At 37.3% G+C, this 14,066-nt stretch overlaps 1 protein-coding gene across 6 annotated transcripts in view; it reads right to left on the bottom strand.

Moving 5' to 3' along the window:
* Positions 1 to 124: 124 nt before the first annotated feature.
* Positions 125 to 14,066, bottom strand: part of DYNC1I2 (dynein cytoplasmic 1 intermediate chain 2) — a 32,571-nt gene continuing 18,629 nt past the window's right edge. For all 6 annotated transcript variants that reach the window (XM_055812046.1, XM_055812049.1, XM_055812045.1 and 3 more), the window contains 11 exons: positions 10,701 to 10,790; positions 10,280 to 10,442; positions 10,088 to 10,187; positions 9,428 to 9,553; positions 8,336 to 8,482; positions 7,885 to 7,998; positions 7,388 to 7,521; positions 6,235 to 6,379; positions 5,293 to 5,433; positions 4,153 to 4,278; positions 125 to 3,442 (listed from right to left, as the gene is read on the bottom strand). In XM_055812046.1, coding sequence (XP_055668021.1) covers positions 3,329 to 3,442; positions 4,153 to 4,278; positions 5,293 to 5,433; positions 6,235 to 6,379; positions 7,388 to 7,521; positions 7,885 to 7,998; positions 8,336 to 8,482; positions 9,428 to 9,553; positions 10,088 to 10,187; positions 10,280 to 10,442; positions 10,701 to 10,790 — 1,400 coding nt within the window. In that variant the 3' untranslated portion in view covers positions 125 to 3,328. The remainder of the gene's footprint in view (positions 3,443 to 4,152; positions 4,279 to 5,292; positions 5,434 to 6,234; positions 6,380 to 7,387; positions 7,522 to 7,884; positions 7,999 to 8,335; positions 8,483 to 9,427; positions 9,554 to 10,087; positions 10,188 to 10,279; positions 10,443 to 10,700; positions 10,791 to 14,066) is intronic.

Genomic DNA, 14,066 nt, shown 5'->3' on the forward strand with positions numbered 1-14,066 from the left:
ATCACAAATCACAGATTAAAATGTAGAAGAATGAATGTACAGTGCCCAGCCTCTGCAGGCGTGCGTTTCACTGCTAGTTACAGCAAAGGTATTAAAAGGCAATGTAAGTGCAAGAACACGGTGGTGAGATGAGCACATGCAGTATTTTATTTTGCAGTACTACTTTGTAACAAGAAATTCCCTTGAAATACATGGTAATACGAAATGTGTAATAAATCTTACCTCTATGGTAGCATATTGAAAACACAGCGAGATATTTGCCAGTTATTAACAGGCTCAAGAATTTTTACAGGATTTATTACTTGGTGCTTTTTTCCAGAATTGAAAGCTTTTAATATAAAAAAATAAATAACATTGAAGGCATTCTCTTTATTTCTAGATTGCTTCACTGCTGAAAGATTAGGTTATTCTGGAAAAAAAGACTTACTTTTGTATGCAAAACTGGTCATTTACATTTCCGGTTGAGCGGAATGCCAAGTAGAAGGACAGGAGCAAGGGAACGCTTGAACTGTTTCTGGCTTAATGTCTGCCAAAACTTTATCTGGTGGAATTTTTAAATGCAAAATATGTGAGAGGGAACAGGGGACTCCGGATTTCTACAGACCTAGAGGAAAAGCAGTTACACTACCCATATAGCCTGAGGAGAGGTGGGTGAGTTTCCAGCCTTACTGAAGTACAACAACCTCCCATCTTCGAGGTTCAACATCCTGACACTGCATCCCCACGGTATAAACTGACCTGAAGCTCTGTTATTTTCTTGCTCAGGTGACAGCAGGCCAATATGAAGAGTTTTAGTCAGCTGATGAAGAAATAGCTTCTTAAAAACTGAAGACTACAAACACAGACAAGCCCTCCTTCAGTTCTAGCCTCTAAGCAAGATGTAGAATCTTTCAGTTGTCAATATTATTCAATGAGCTAGAGGTTACAATACATTGAACTTGGGAGTTTGACCACAGTTTTGCAACATGCGTATATAAAACCCCATTAGAAGGCTTCCTGGCTTTATAAAGAATCACCTGTTCTGTGCAGTTTATTCTAGAGACAAGCTTCCCAGGAACTCTCCCCCATATCCATGCATTTTTTGTTCTGTGCTTTTCTAAATAGATACAAAAATGGTAGGTACCCACTGGCATTTCATCTTAGTCACAGCTTGTTGACTGACTTGATCAAGGCCTTAGGAGACTTTACAACACAAGACAGCATTTGTATTTCTTACAGCTCCAAAACTGGACAGTGTACCTCCCAGGAGGATCATTTACAGTATCTAGCATCACTGTTGGTCTCTTACGTTGCAGGTGGAGGTTTTACAACATTTTTAACCTGTACTCAACTGTGTTGTGAGGGAGGAACACAAGCAGGAATGAATACAGAACAGTACTGAAATCTAATAATAGAAGATTATTAGAAGGCTGAAATTATGTAAAACTAGTGCCATATGACCTATATGTTTATGCCACAATCCACTGAAAGAAAGCCTTATCCACTGAATTTCTCAAAGTGTAAGTCTGAAGGAAATGTATTACTAAATGAGAAGTAACAGTCTCAGTAAAAAAAAAAAAAAGACAAAAACCACAACTCCGAAACACCCCCCAAGAAACCAGTAAGACAATAGAACATTCTGCTCGTTAAGAGTTCTTGTGCCTAAAGGGTAAAAATCATTACACAGTGTGCCTGTTCTTTCTATAGTTCACACTTCTCAACTGAATAGATAGCTGCTGTTATAAGGTTGAGGAAAATATACAAGGTAAGTGTCAAACTGAACAGCATGACTTTGCATTGAAAAGAGGGGCGACTTTTGACAAGCCAACAGCAATGAAAGCCTAAATACATTTCACTTTCAAACCCACTGAAAGAAGAGAACCTCCTGAAGACAGAGCTGCTGTTACTGCTGCCTTTGTCTCTGTGAGCTGCTTGTAACAGAACTGAGATGAGACACACGCAAAAAAAAGCCACCCAAACACAAAACCCCACACTTAAAGCACAAACAATGCAGAAGCACTAAGAATACTTCTGGACATAAAGCCGGTTAAGAAATGTAAAGCTATTTCCTACTTTTAAGCATACAAAATAGCTCTTCTGGCACAATGATAAGCTTGTAGCAGATTAATACCAGAAACAAACCTATAGTCCTGACTTAAAGGCATCAATACTGTTTTAGTGCCTGATTAGTACAAGTCAGAATATTTACTAAAAATAAAACAGCAAACAAAACCCATCCCCTCCACCCCCCCACCCCCCCCCCCCGTCTTGATGGGAAACTTTATAAGGTATTAAGGTGTACTCCAGAAATTAAACCTTTAACAGAAATTAACCACTGATCAACTGTTCTGTTTCAAGCCATTGAGAGATTTTGTTTCAATAACAGAAAAAAAGTTAAAACGCAATGAAAGCTCTTTCTTTAATACAGAAAATTAGTAGCAAGTCTATAGTTAATTTCTATAGCATGACAGTTTGCGTTCTGTTAAGTCAGAGTCTACTTCCTCATCCGCTGGAAAAGAAAAATTTGACAACAGTAGCCTTTCTCCTTTTGGTGGATTGCCATGGTAGGAGGTGGAGGTTGGGGGTAGAAAACAACTCTGTGATGTGTGTAATAAAATGAAAGCAGCTGCTCCCAGGAACTTTCTACTCTTAAAACTACTGAAGTGATACAGATTAGGGGTCAGGGCAGCTGACAAGTGCTCATGTAATATTTATTTATGAATCTGTCTCACCTTTTAATGCACCAATTCAAACAAAAGAACTTGGTATTAAATATGTATTTCATTAATTCAGGTCCAATTATCAAATAAGTTTGTAACTACAGACAAATTTTTATTCACATATGTAACCCACTACCAGAGTCTGAGGCTTATCTATATATAAACAATGAAACTTACTTGGAACATATGCATGCATATCCATGGGTAATTTGAAGAGTTCAAATTAAAGAATGCTTCAGACATTTACTACCTAACGAAGGTAAGTCTATGTAATATAGAAAGTTTAGAAACAGAACTTGTACTTTTCAGAAATAGATACTGTTACAAAGTGGAAATTTCAGAAGCCCAACAGCAAATTTACACCAGGTTAGTGTTTCAGCAAAAGAAGTTTCTTGCAAAGTCAAAGTTAACTGTATTAAAAGTTACACAAATCCAAGAATGTGCTTGTAATTTATATATAAAAAGTGACAACGCAAGATCTGAGTTTCAGTAATCTTAAGTTTTTAAAGTCCATAGTTGAATCCATATATTGCCCCCTTAGGCTATTATTTGAACTGACACATGCTTACACTTTTAAGATTTGCATCAAATCATTCAGAAGTCTACTACTGCTGCCTGTCTTCAAAGATCTACGCTGGTATGCGGGTTGCAGCTTCCTCTTCTGCGTCAGCTCTGTTAGCATTTATTTCTGCCAGTGTTCGACCAAATCGAGTCCACTCATCACTGCGAGGAACGGCAATTTGCTGTTGACAAAGAGAACGTTATTCAAGCCTACTGATAAATAAAACCTGAGCTCATACTGAGCAGCACAGCGCTTAAGAAATGTTCAGAAGAGGTTCCAATAAAAAAGCTTACCTTTATTTAGTGTAACTTAAAATACATCGGAATATAATCAAAAGATTAACTAATAAAAGAAGCAGAATTTCAGAATCCTCTATTTAAGTATGTAATGGTACTATGACAAGCTCACATGATACATCGCCATCCAAGAGACTGCCTCCAAAAGGCAATACTAACGCCTTCATCCAATCAGTTAGTTACACACTACTGCAGTATACATACCTGCAATAGCAACAGCTTCCCTGGAGAAACAACATCAAGAACTGCCTCACTGCAAAATCTCGTGTTTGGTACCTGACAAGCTATGGCCAGATTCACATGTGCCACAGAGAAAAGAACACAAAAGTCTCTACAAACAAAACGATTGATTCTTTCACCTTATTTCACCAGCCTTCCGATAATGTTTTTACTTTTTGACTGGTTGCCAGATAACATGCTATAAAGTTACGATAGAATACTTGAAATAAACACAAAAAGGAAACAAATTTGGAAGTAAAAATTAAACCTTGTTCCTCTAACCACCGGGAAAAAAGGTTAAAGCAGGTTGCTAAATAAAAGTCAAAGAAACTCAAGTGTTTTGTAATGTACTTTGCATAATACACGGTATACATACCTCTCCCACGTCATATATAACTATTTGTCCCTCCGAGTCACCTACAGCAATCTCTCTCCCAGAATGCGTCCATCTCACACGGTTCAGAGCAGGATTGCCCTCCACAGTAATGCTTGCAGTTGGCACCTATATCCATTTAAAACACATCGGTAAAAACACATGAGGATTCCATAAGCTATAAATTACATAACACACCTAGTTCCTTAGTGTTGTATCAAAAATGCCCAACTTTTCAACTGATGCAGCGTACGTAGATCTCAAAAGATTCTTCAGTGGCCTTAAGCTATCACCAGACAGGACCAAAACAACACATCTTCTGTCCCTTGGCCAAAGGACAGACATTCTCTTATCAAAAAGCACATCATGAGACAGGAGGCATAAACAGGCATTCAGTCAGACAGCAAGGAGGAGCACTGGGATCTCAAAAACTATTATGACAGAAGGCAGGGATGAATTCAGCTGCTTTGCCAGGTCAAACCCTGCCCAAAGGCTAGAACCAGGTAATTCCAACTTCAAGCCATAGGCTGGCATATGGTCCTACAGAACTGCTCTTCTACATGCAGTTTTAAGAAGGTGAAATTTTTCAAGTACTGAGTATTTGTCAGGTTCTTCCTCTCACCTACCTCCAACAAGTCTGAGTCTCAGAGACTTGTACTATAATTAAAAGTTTATAACTCACACCAGAAAACCCAAACATTCAATTCTTGAAGTCTAGAAACAAATCACAATTTCACTGCAGTACTGCTATAGCAATAGTAATATGGCAACAGGAACGACAACAGGAATGTGGTGTGTGGGTAATGGGTTTGTTCACACTGTTACGCTGCCAAGGCCGTATTGGGAGAGGTCTATAATCACTTCCACAACACGGATCAGTGCGACACCAACAGATATTCTGCACTCTTGTTACAGGTAAAACACTTTAATTACCACTGCTATTCATTATGAGGAGTCATCCGAGTTACAGCCCCATAATGAAAGAACTCTATCTGTTACACAGAAACTACTGGAACTACAGAATACTTAACAACAACATAAAACCAAACCAAAATGCTATGGTAAACTCCTGACATTACCCCCGCCTCCCATGTTTATGAACAGTTTTCCAGCTACATTTGCCCATTAACCTGACTGCCTCACCTCAGTATCACTGTTGAGATTCCACAGGTCAAGCCTTCCCATCCCATCCACACAGGCAAACAAGGCTGGGTGAGTTGGAGACCACATCACATCATAAACATAATCTGAGTTGTCTTCAAAGGAGTAGAGAGGTTTGTTATTCTGAAAAAAGCAAATATAACAATGCAATACCCAAACTCTGCGCTTCAAAACCATAAAGCTAATGGGTAAAGCAAAATACAGAACTTGAACAGCATTATCAGCAATAACTACAAGAAGATTCACATTTTGACTTGCTTTAAAAAAAGGCTCTGCAAAAAGCTGCCACAATTGTTGTTGTTATTAAAGGGATGCTTCCCAAAGCATGCAGCCTTTTTGCTGGCTGCTATTATAAAAGAATTAGTAGCAAGCCAATATTGTAAGAGATTAAAAGATTCTTAATGCATTAAAATTACAAATCAAGCCAAGTATAATTCAGTGACAGCACTTCAGGGTATTACTGGCAGATTCCAACTCTGCTTGGCATTCCTCAGGACATCAGACTAAGAGTGAGAGAGGTAATTCTGGCAACGGGAACGACAGGTATTTCAGTTGTGAGCCTCAGAGTTTAACAGACACCAGCTTTTGACTCCCCTAGTCCTTCACAAATTGTAGCAAAACATTTGCTTAAGCATCATACAAAGTAATTGATTTTACAACATGATTTACATTTGATTACATTGTAATTGTTGTTGAGAACAAAGCACAAAAGGATGAACAGAATGGATGAGAAATATACAAGTGATGTAGAATCTAGAAGCAAAGCTTTTATGTTATTAACTATAGTTTTGCTCATCAGCTGTCTCCTCTTTGCAGGACTGCTGCTAGGATATTTGTGACTTCACATTAAGTTTACTGGAGTTTCTTACATTACAGCACCACCTTGTGTCAAGGACTATGAAGAAAACCACTGAACTAAGTTACCTTAGTTGTCCAAAGCTTTACTGTCCAGTCAAAAGAAGAGGTGACAAAAAGATGTGAGAAGTCTACGGGTCCAACAGCTGCATGGCAGTTGATACCTGTGATTGGTCCCTGGTGTCCTTCAAACATCTCACTGATTCCAGCTTTGCTGTTTCAGAATATATAACCAAGGTTAATTTACCTGGAAACCATGTATCTGCAGACAGAGACAGCAATTCAAATATAGCCACAAGAAGATTTTGCTGCTTTGTATGGATGTTACCCCAGTGCAAAAGGCTTCATGACAACAGGATCACAGAAGACCAGGCTTGAACATGGACCTTAATTTCAACATCAATCTTCTGCTAACCTTGAGTGCCAAAATATAGCACAGGGAGAAGAGATTCATTCAGCAGGTACCAGTCCACACACATTTAACTACATTGTTCTCCAAGCAATAGCTAAAGTTTCCATTCATATGAAGAACAAAATGCAGTCTTCAGGGATGAGCATGAACCTCCAACTGACTTAAGTGAAGTTGCATGTACCTTATGGACACAGTGTTCAGACAGAAAATGGTAACAATATATCCCTAATAGTCTTCTATCTGGAGCAATGAAAAAGAAGGGGGTAACAGATGGAAAGGATGTTACACAAAAGTGATACAATTTTGGGTATTTTGGAACCAAAAAGCTGTGCAGCAAGGGTGATGTGTATTTGAGATGAAATCTGGACACTCAATTATATTTAAGAAAGCAATTGATAAGATACAGTCAGACAATTTCAAAATAGATTGAACAGCAGGAGAAAAGCTAGCCAATTTAAGATTTGTGCGTGATGCTACTGTACAATTATCTATAGAACCGATACGAAGTTTGGCACATTCTGCTACAATTCAAATTAATAGAACAGCAGTGACCTATGCTGCCCTCATCAACACAAACAACTCTTAGTCACTGGAGGCAGCAGAGTACCAATTCAATATTCCAACTTCTGTTTTTAATGAAGTTCTTACTCAGGAAAAAGCACGCACAGGAATTCATATACAAGCTATTTTGAACTCTTTAAAGGCAAAGGAGTAAATGTGCTCTATAAATAAATTTAGGAGTATAAAGCATGCAGGGATTCACCCTTTCACTATTTCCACTTCCTCTGAATAAATAAAGTTTGTATTCACCTTCCATGACGGCACGCAGTGTACACCGAGCCTTCTTCACTGCCAACAACGAAGTTGTTGACATCACCAATAGGGAAGGACATGCAGGTAACAGCCACAGCCTTGGACTGTTTGTGAACCAGCTCCATGCTATCCTGTAGTGAAAATATCAGCAACTTACTTTAAATGACTTTTCAGATGTTAATATTTCCATTTTTTATAGATTTCTCAATAGGAGGGTGGGTGGGTTTCTTGTATTTTACTTGTACAGATTTGGGCAGGAATAAGAAAGTTGTTTCTTGCTAAAATTGTGTTCACCACTAACACAAGTGCAACAACAATGTACAAAAGGCTCAACAGACAATATTTGATTCCACAGGTGGGGAAATACTTTATCATGCTACCTTAAGTAAAATTCTGTACGTTGGGAAAATGTTTATTAGTGCTTTTTGGATTCATCAAGTTTTTACAAAATACTCATCTGGAGTAGATACTGTATATATCCAAAATTATCTTACCTGTGGTTGAGAAAGCATGTCCAGACTCCAAGAGCATATTTTCCCATCAGTTGAGATGCTAATCAAATTATGAGCATTCTGGGTCCCAACAACATTTACACAGTAGACTGGGTGCTAAGAAATGTAAAATACTATCAGAAAAAGTGATTTCCAGGGCACAACCTATTCTAATATAGTTAATATAAAGTAAAATACATAACTTCACCATTTAACAAAGCCTAAGAGATGGATCATGGTACAGTGTATGTATACATACTCCCCTAGAAAAGCAGTATTTGTTTTTCTGACACTGATTTTTACAAATAGCCCCGTTCTCCAGTGATAGCATTGGCAAAATAAGGACACAAACATTTAAGCATTATCAATCACAATCAAGTGCACTGGACAGAGTTTCCTAGAGGTTAAATACATCTCAACAGGGATCAGTCCTTGAAGATATTTCACCCCCTACCGTGTGAGCAGCAGCTGAAAGTGGAGTTCTCTGCACTGGGGTTCTCTTATTGCTGCGATTATCCCATAGCACTATTTGGCCTGAGTATGTGCCACCAACCACCAGATTGGGATGAAATTTTGCAAATGTAGCTGACATCACTGCTGACTGAAAGGAAGAAAAACAAACCAACAACAAAATACACAACAAACTATCATTCAACTATGCTATGTCTAAAACTAAAGAAAATGGGGCCAAATATCAGAGTAAGTTCTTTACCTAGATTTGTTACATTAATTCACTGTCCAACTACTTAAGTATTCACAAACCCTTTGTGAAGCCCCAGTCTTCGTTTTAACCTGTATTTATAAAATAAAGGTTTCCTCCTCTTTTTTTTCATATGTATACATTTATATTCCTCCTAGCATAGTTTGTTAGCAAGTGAAGGCCCAGAAACACACAAGATTCTAAGAATGTCTGGACACACTTTGTGGTTGTTTTCTTAGAGAACATACACATCTGTTTTGATACAATAAAGTTACTTTTGCAAATTAGGGTTTGACAGTAATCTGACAACATGAGATTAAATTTTGATTCAATTTTTCAGAATTATGGCATTTTGAAAATAAAGTGGCTATCCTAGGTCTGGCATAATGGAAGAAATTTGCGTGTTTTTGTCTCTCATAAAACTATTAGAAAACCTCCATCGCCTTTTTCTGGACACATGTTTCTAGTTTTCATCCTTGCTCCATGTCCTCAGGCCATCTTCATTCTATTCGGTAAACTAAGCTCTAGTACTATACAATCCCACTCAATCCCCTTACATAAAAACATTCCTTGTGGTTCAACTATTACACAAGAAAGTTTTTTTGTTTTAAAATAAATTAAAACAAGAAAATGAGTTCTCAAACAAGACTGAATTCCGAATGATGTCAGAAATTCTGAAACAAAATGTTTCTAAACTGAAATTCTAGCTATCAACATCTGTTTGCAAAAACATGCAGTTAAAGGTAATGCCACCTCAATTAAATCATTATGTTGACAAGCATAAGGAAGGCACTTGTCCAAGTTCATCAACATAAAATTGTTAAGCCTCCTGAGATGGAATCATACCTGGCAGTGAAAGACATACTCTGGGGTAGTTTTCTTGTACTTCATATTCCATACAAGGGCCACCCCATCAGGCTCATGAGGTGCATCCTCATTGTTGTTGTAAGAGGCTACAAGTAATTCTGGGTACTGTACAATAAGCAAAAAAGACTCAAAGTAAGCAAGATGATTAGCTAATGGTCCAGACGATCTTTATTTTCTTTTGCTAAAATACGGTTAAAAAAACCTACCGAAAACCAAAAGCCACCTTACATTATACATAAATGAGAAACTGTCAGTTAAAACTGTAATTGTTTCAAATTTAGCTCATAAAACAGCAATTAACATAGACATTAGTCTTGCTCTGTCTTTCATCATAACTTGTTTTTAAACATAAAAAACGGTACTCTTAAGTGAGCTTTTTTTAGTGAAGCTAACAGTTTACCTCTACAAAGTAGGCCATAAACCAGAAACAAATATGCTAAAGACTTTCTTCATAATATAAACAACCTTTTGCTATTTTTCATGAAAGATTAACAGCTCTGTCTACTTTCTGTGAACTATGGAGCATGTAAAGAACACACTTATATACAGCCTCTAGCAACTGTACTTACAGAAGGGTCAAGTGCATAGAACTAGAAGAGTTTACGAAGATAACTGCTTAATGTAAGCATTAATTTTTACCTGAGATGACCAGTCCAAACAACTGACAACACGATGCTTTGACCAACGTTCATCAAAAAACTGCCTATTTAAGGACAGTTTTGCTCCTGCTTGAATCTCTCTAGAAAAGCAATTAGTAGATATTAATCTTGGATCACTTTTTCAATTACAAGTATTACACATTCATAGTAAAGTATTCAACATTCACATTACCCTTCTTTGTCTTCTAAGTCTCTTCCACTGTAATCAAAGAAAATGTTGATTTGCTCCGAAAGAGCTCTTTCAACAATCCGTGTGGAGTGGTCAAAGAAACTTAGAAATTCTTCAGAATGCAAAATTTGTTGTTTTTCCTCTTCTGTAAGTTCATGAGGGGCAGCTGGAAGAGAATTACACGTATATTCTCTGGACAGCATACTTTCATCAATTCTTTCCAAGAAAGGAAACCGGAGTATTTATCAAGATGTTGGAAATTTTATTTCCTAACATCCATAGATTTAAAATAGTATTTATGTTTTATATTTTACTAGTTGATTGTTAAAATATAAATGAAATTAATTTCAGCTTAATGAAAAGAAAGTTAAAAAAATTATTGATGTCTTTTACGGTACACTGAATGCTTTGAGATGAACTGTACCTTCTTCCTCCTCCTCTTTTTTTAATGTTTTTTCTTCCTCAGGTTCAACTAATGGTTTTGGTGCGACTACATCATCTTCATCTTCCTCATCTAAGGAGAAACATTATTTTGAGACTGTCAATGTTTTTAAAGAGGAACAGTAACTTTCCATATGAGACTCAAATAAGCTCATGTAAAATGGTATAATTTAGCTTAAAATGGTTACATTTGTAAAATGTAGCCCCCAGGATAACATTACCTCAAACGAAAAGATCATTGGAACACTCTCTACACCTGGCATTTAGTTGCACTAAATTATGTACTTGTATAAACTGAAATAAGATGCATAAGAAATTGTAAAGAATCCAAAGTGGAAATCTCTTACAAGCATTTATGATTCCACACAAAACCATGTGGTGGATGCATGTTCTGTGTAACATACTGACACGTTAATGCTGTAGAATAAAGAAAAATCAAATGTCTAAAATGGTCTACAGAGCAGCTGCTTACTTGCGATCTGAAACCATCAGTCTAATGGGTCTTCACATGGCATGAAGATGGCTTACATTAGCTTTCAGGTTGCTATTCCAAGAGGCAAATTTTGCTAAAGATAATAGCTGGGAGATTACATTTTTTCTGTCATTCTAAATGCAAGTCTCATTACCTGTATCATGTTTGGCAATGAGAACTTTATAGCAAAATGTGTTTTCCCTAATTGCAATGAATAGCATAAAATGTTAATGTTCGCGAATACTGACAAGGTTTACAGCACTTTCTGCATTTCTACATTTTATTCTTTGAATACTGTAAACCAGAAAATAACTTTAAATTACTTGGTGTTGTGGAATATGCATTTCCTGGTCTTTCTTCACCTACTTTCTAGAATAAGCTTCTGAAAAGACTATTTTTATTGGTTAAACAGCTATGTCATCTGTTTACAAGGTAATGGCAGCAGGAGTTTGCTGCATGCCTCATCACAAGTAATGAGACAGTATGCAACAGGGACTAGGCCTGTTTGTTGCAGTCTTCTCCCTGACCCACGTTCAAAGTTATATAACAAAAGTAAAAAAAAAAAAAAAAATACACACACACGCACACCAAAAAAAGAAAAGAGGGGGGGAAGGGGGGGTGGTCGAGAGATGGGAACCAGCTGCCAAGCCATGGTCCCAGCAGTGAGGCCAGCTGACTAGATAGCAACAACCAGATGGTACTGCTAGGATTGTCTCTCTGCTATGAGGTGGCAACGGGATGGCACAACATTTTTCTGCCTGACTGCTTCCAATCACGTCTTTCCCCAATGGCAAGCCTGTGCAATTACCAGCACTCCAGGAGGTCTACAGACAAGCCTTTACCCTGCAAACAAAATACAGCTTGTAGGCCCTACCAGCTGCCAAACCACACACATAGTGATAGGTTTAAAGAGGTCTGAAAATCTTTCTAACTCCATAGTATAGGCAATAAAAATATAACTGTACCTGCAGGAAAGAAAGCTTTAAATGACACTGTATAATGCACACAATAATACAAACTCCAACTTAATCAAAATGATAATGACGTATGCCAATCCTACATTACTTGAAATTGAGCGATTTTTACGTTCTGACAAGTTTACAGAACTAGGATAAGTGGCATGAATGATTTCAATATATGCTCATACTTTTGAACCAAATGGTGAAGGTTAAAATCTTTCCTTTCAAGGGCCTCAATCAGCCACAAAGGAAAACAGTAATCACTGTCTTTTCAGCCAGCCCAACCGCATTTGTCAGCCCTTTCTCCGTCAATGCAGCCAGAGCAATCAACCTGCCAAACATTCAGAATGGAAAAACAATCTGAAAATACAGGGTATAATGCACCTGCCAGTGAAAATGGCCATTTCAAGAAAAGCTAGTGATCTCAGTGACCCTGCTGAGGAGGCGGTGGTGCAAAGGGGAAAGAACGCGTAAAAGAATTCTTAGTGATCTCCACTCTCTTGCACATTGACACTTCCTTACAAAGCATGCCAATTACAGCTTTTGTGCTACTTAAAAAAAAATGAAAGCTTTTTTGGCAAAATAATCATGCAGAGAAACAGAAAGACACTGCTCCTTTTTAGATGGATTCACATGTACAGCGGACTAGTAATCTGAAAACTGTATAACTTGTAGCAATTCCAATAAAGAATGGAATGGAATTCTTAATGTCAAATCACTATAGGTGTAAACACTGATTAATTAAAAAATGTAATATGAGTTAACACACATGATTTTGCGAACAACAAATACAGGACCACATATTCACATTACAGCCACTTGGATAAAACCCCTCCTCTTGCATGACATGCCAATCAATCCTGCAGATTTAAACGATGCCTTCAAATTTAGAAATTTGGTTTTGGGTCACCCTGGGTACATTATTCTAGCTTGGGAAGTCCCAAATTAGAAATTTCAGCCCAATCCCCCATTAGTCATACTACACTGATTCTAAGTACCATTTTCAGTGACAGGAGTCAAATTCTTTTCAAATGCAGATGGTCAGCCCCTTAGTGCTAAGTGACCTCCTAATCTACATATTTTATTCAAAAAATCATATAGTTGATTGCTCCTGCCTTTTAATGTTTGAAACATAAATGGCATATATTATACAGCGCTCTAAATTCCTTCATAGTACTTTCACTGCATACAGCCAGCTTATATTACTGCATTTAAATGCAGGATACAGCACTTATTTTAATATTCTCAAAGTATCAGACTTGAAATTGAACATGTCATCTCACTGTGATTTATCTGTAACTACATAAACCTAAAACCTTCCCTCTAAAGAAGAGTCATATGCAAACTTCATCATTAAGGGATCTGGAGGAAAAAAAAAACACAACTGAGACCAAATAACACAAAACAAAAAACCCCCCACCTATACAAGTTCTTGACCTCATTATTCAAAACTAGGATGCTTTCTCACAGAAGTTTACAAACAAAAAAGGCAGCACGAAGCTTTTGGAAAACAAAAGAAGTAGGAAATTTTTGTCTTAATTACTCCTTGTGTCTCTCCTTTATCTTGAATTTATTTCGTAACAGGCCAGGTGCTGGTATTTGCAAGGAATTGGCATAACAATAATATATTACCCAGCAAATGCTGCAAGATTTGACATACTATTGCTGTAACAGTTCCACATCTACTAAGTCAAGAACCCATGATCCAGTCGTGTGTACTGCATTTATTTCAAGTCAGGTACATAAATTTGGAAACCTTAAAGGCACTGCCTAACTTCATCCTCCTTATTCGTTATTGACTGTACCCACTGACATTTTATGCCACTTCAATTGTCAGTACACAAATACAATTTCTCATTTAAATAAAGGCTGCTAAGACACAGAAAAATCATAAGGCCACAAAGACAGGAAATGGGAC

The sequence above is a fragment of the Falco peregrinus genome, chromosome 8 (genome assembly GCF_023634155.1).
Source record: "Falco peregrinus isolate bFalPer1 chromosome 8, bFalPer1.pri, whole genome shotgun sequence".
In the NCBI taxonomy this organism is placed as follows: domain Eukaryota; kingdom Metazoa; phylum Chordata; class Aves; order Falconiformes; family Falconidae; genus Falco; species Falco peregrinus.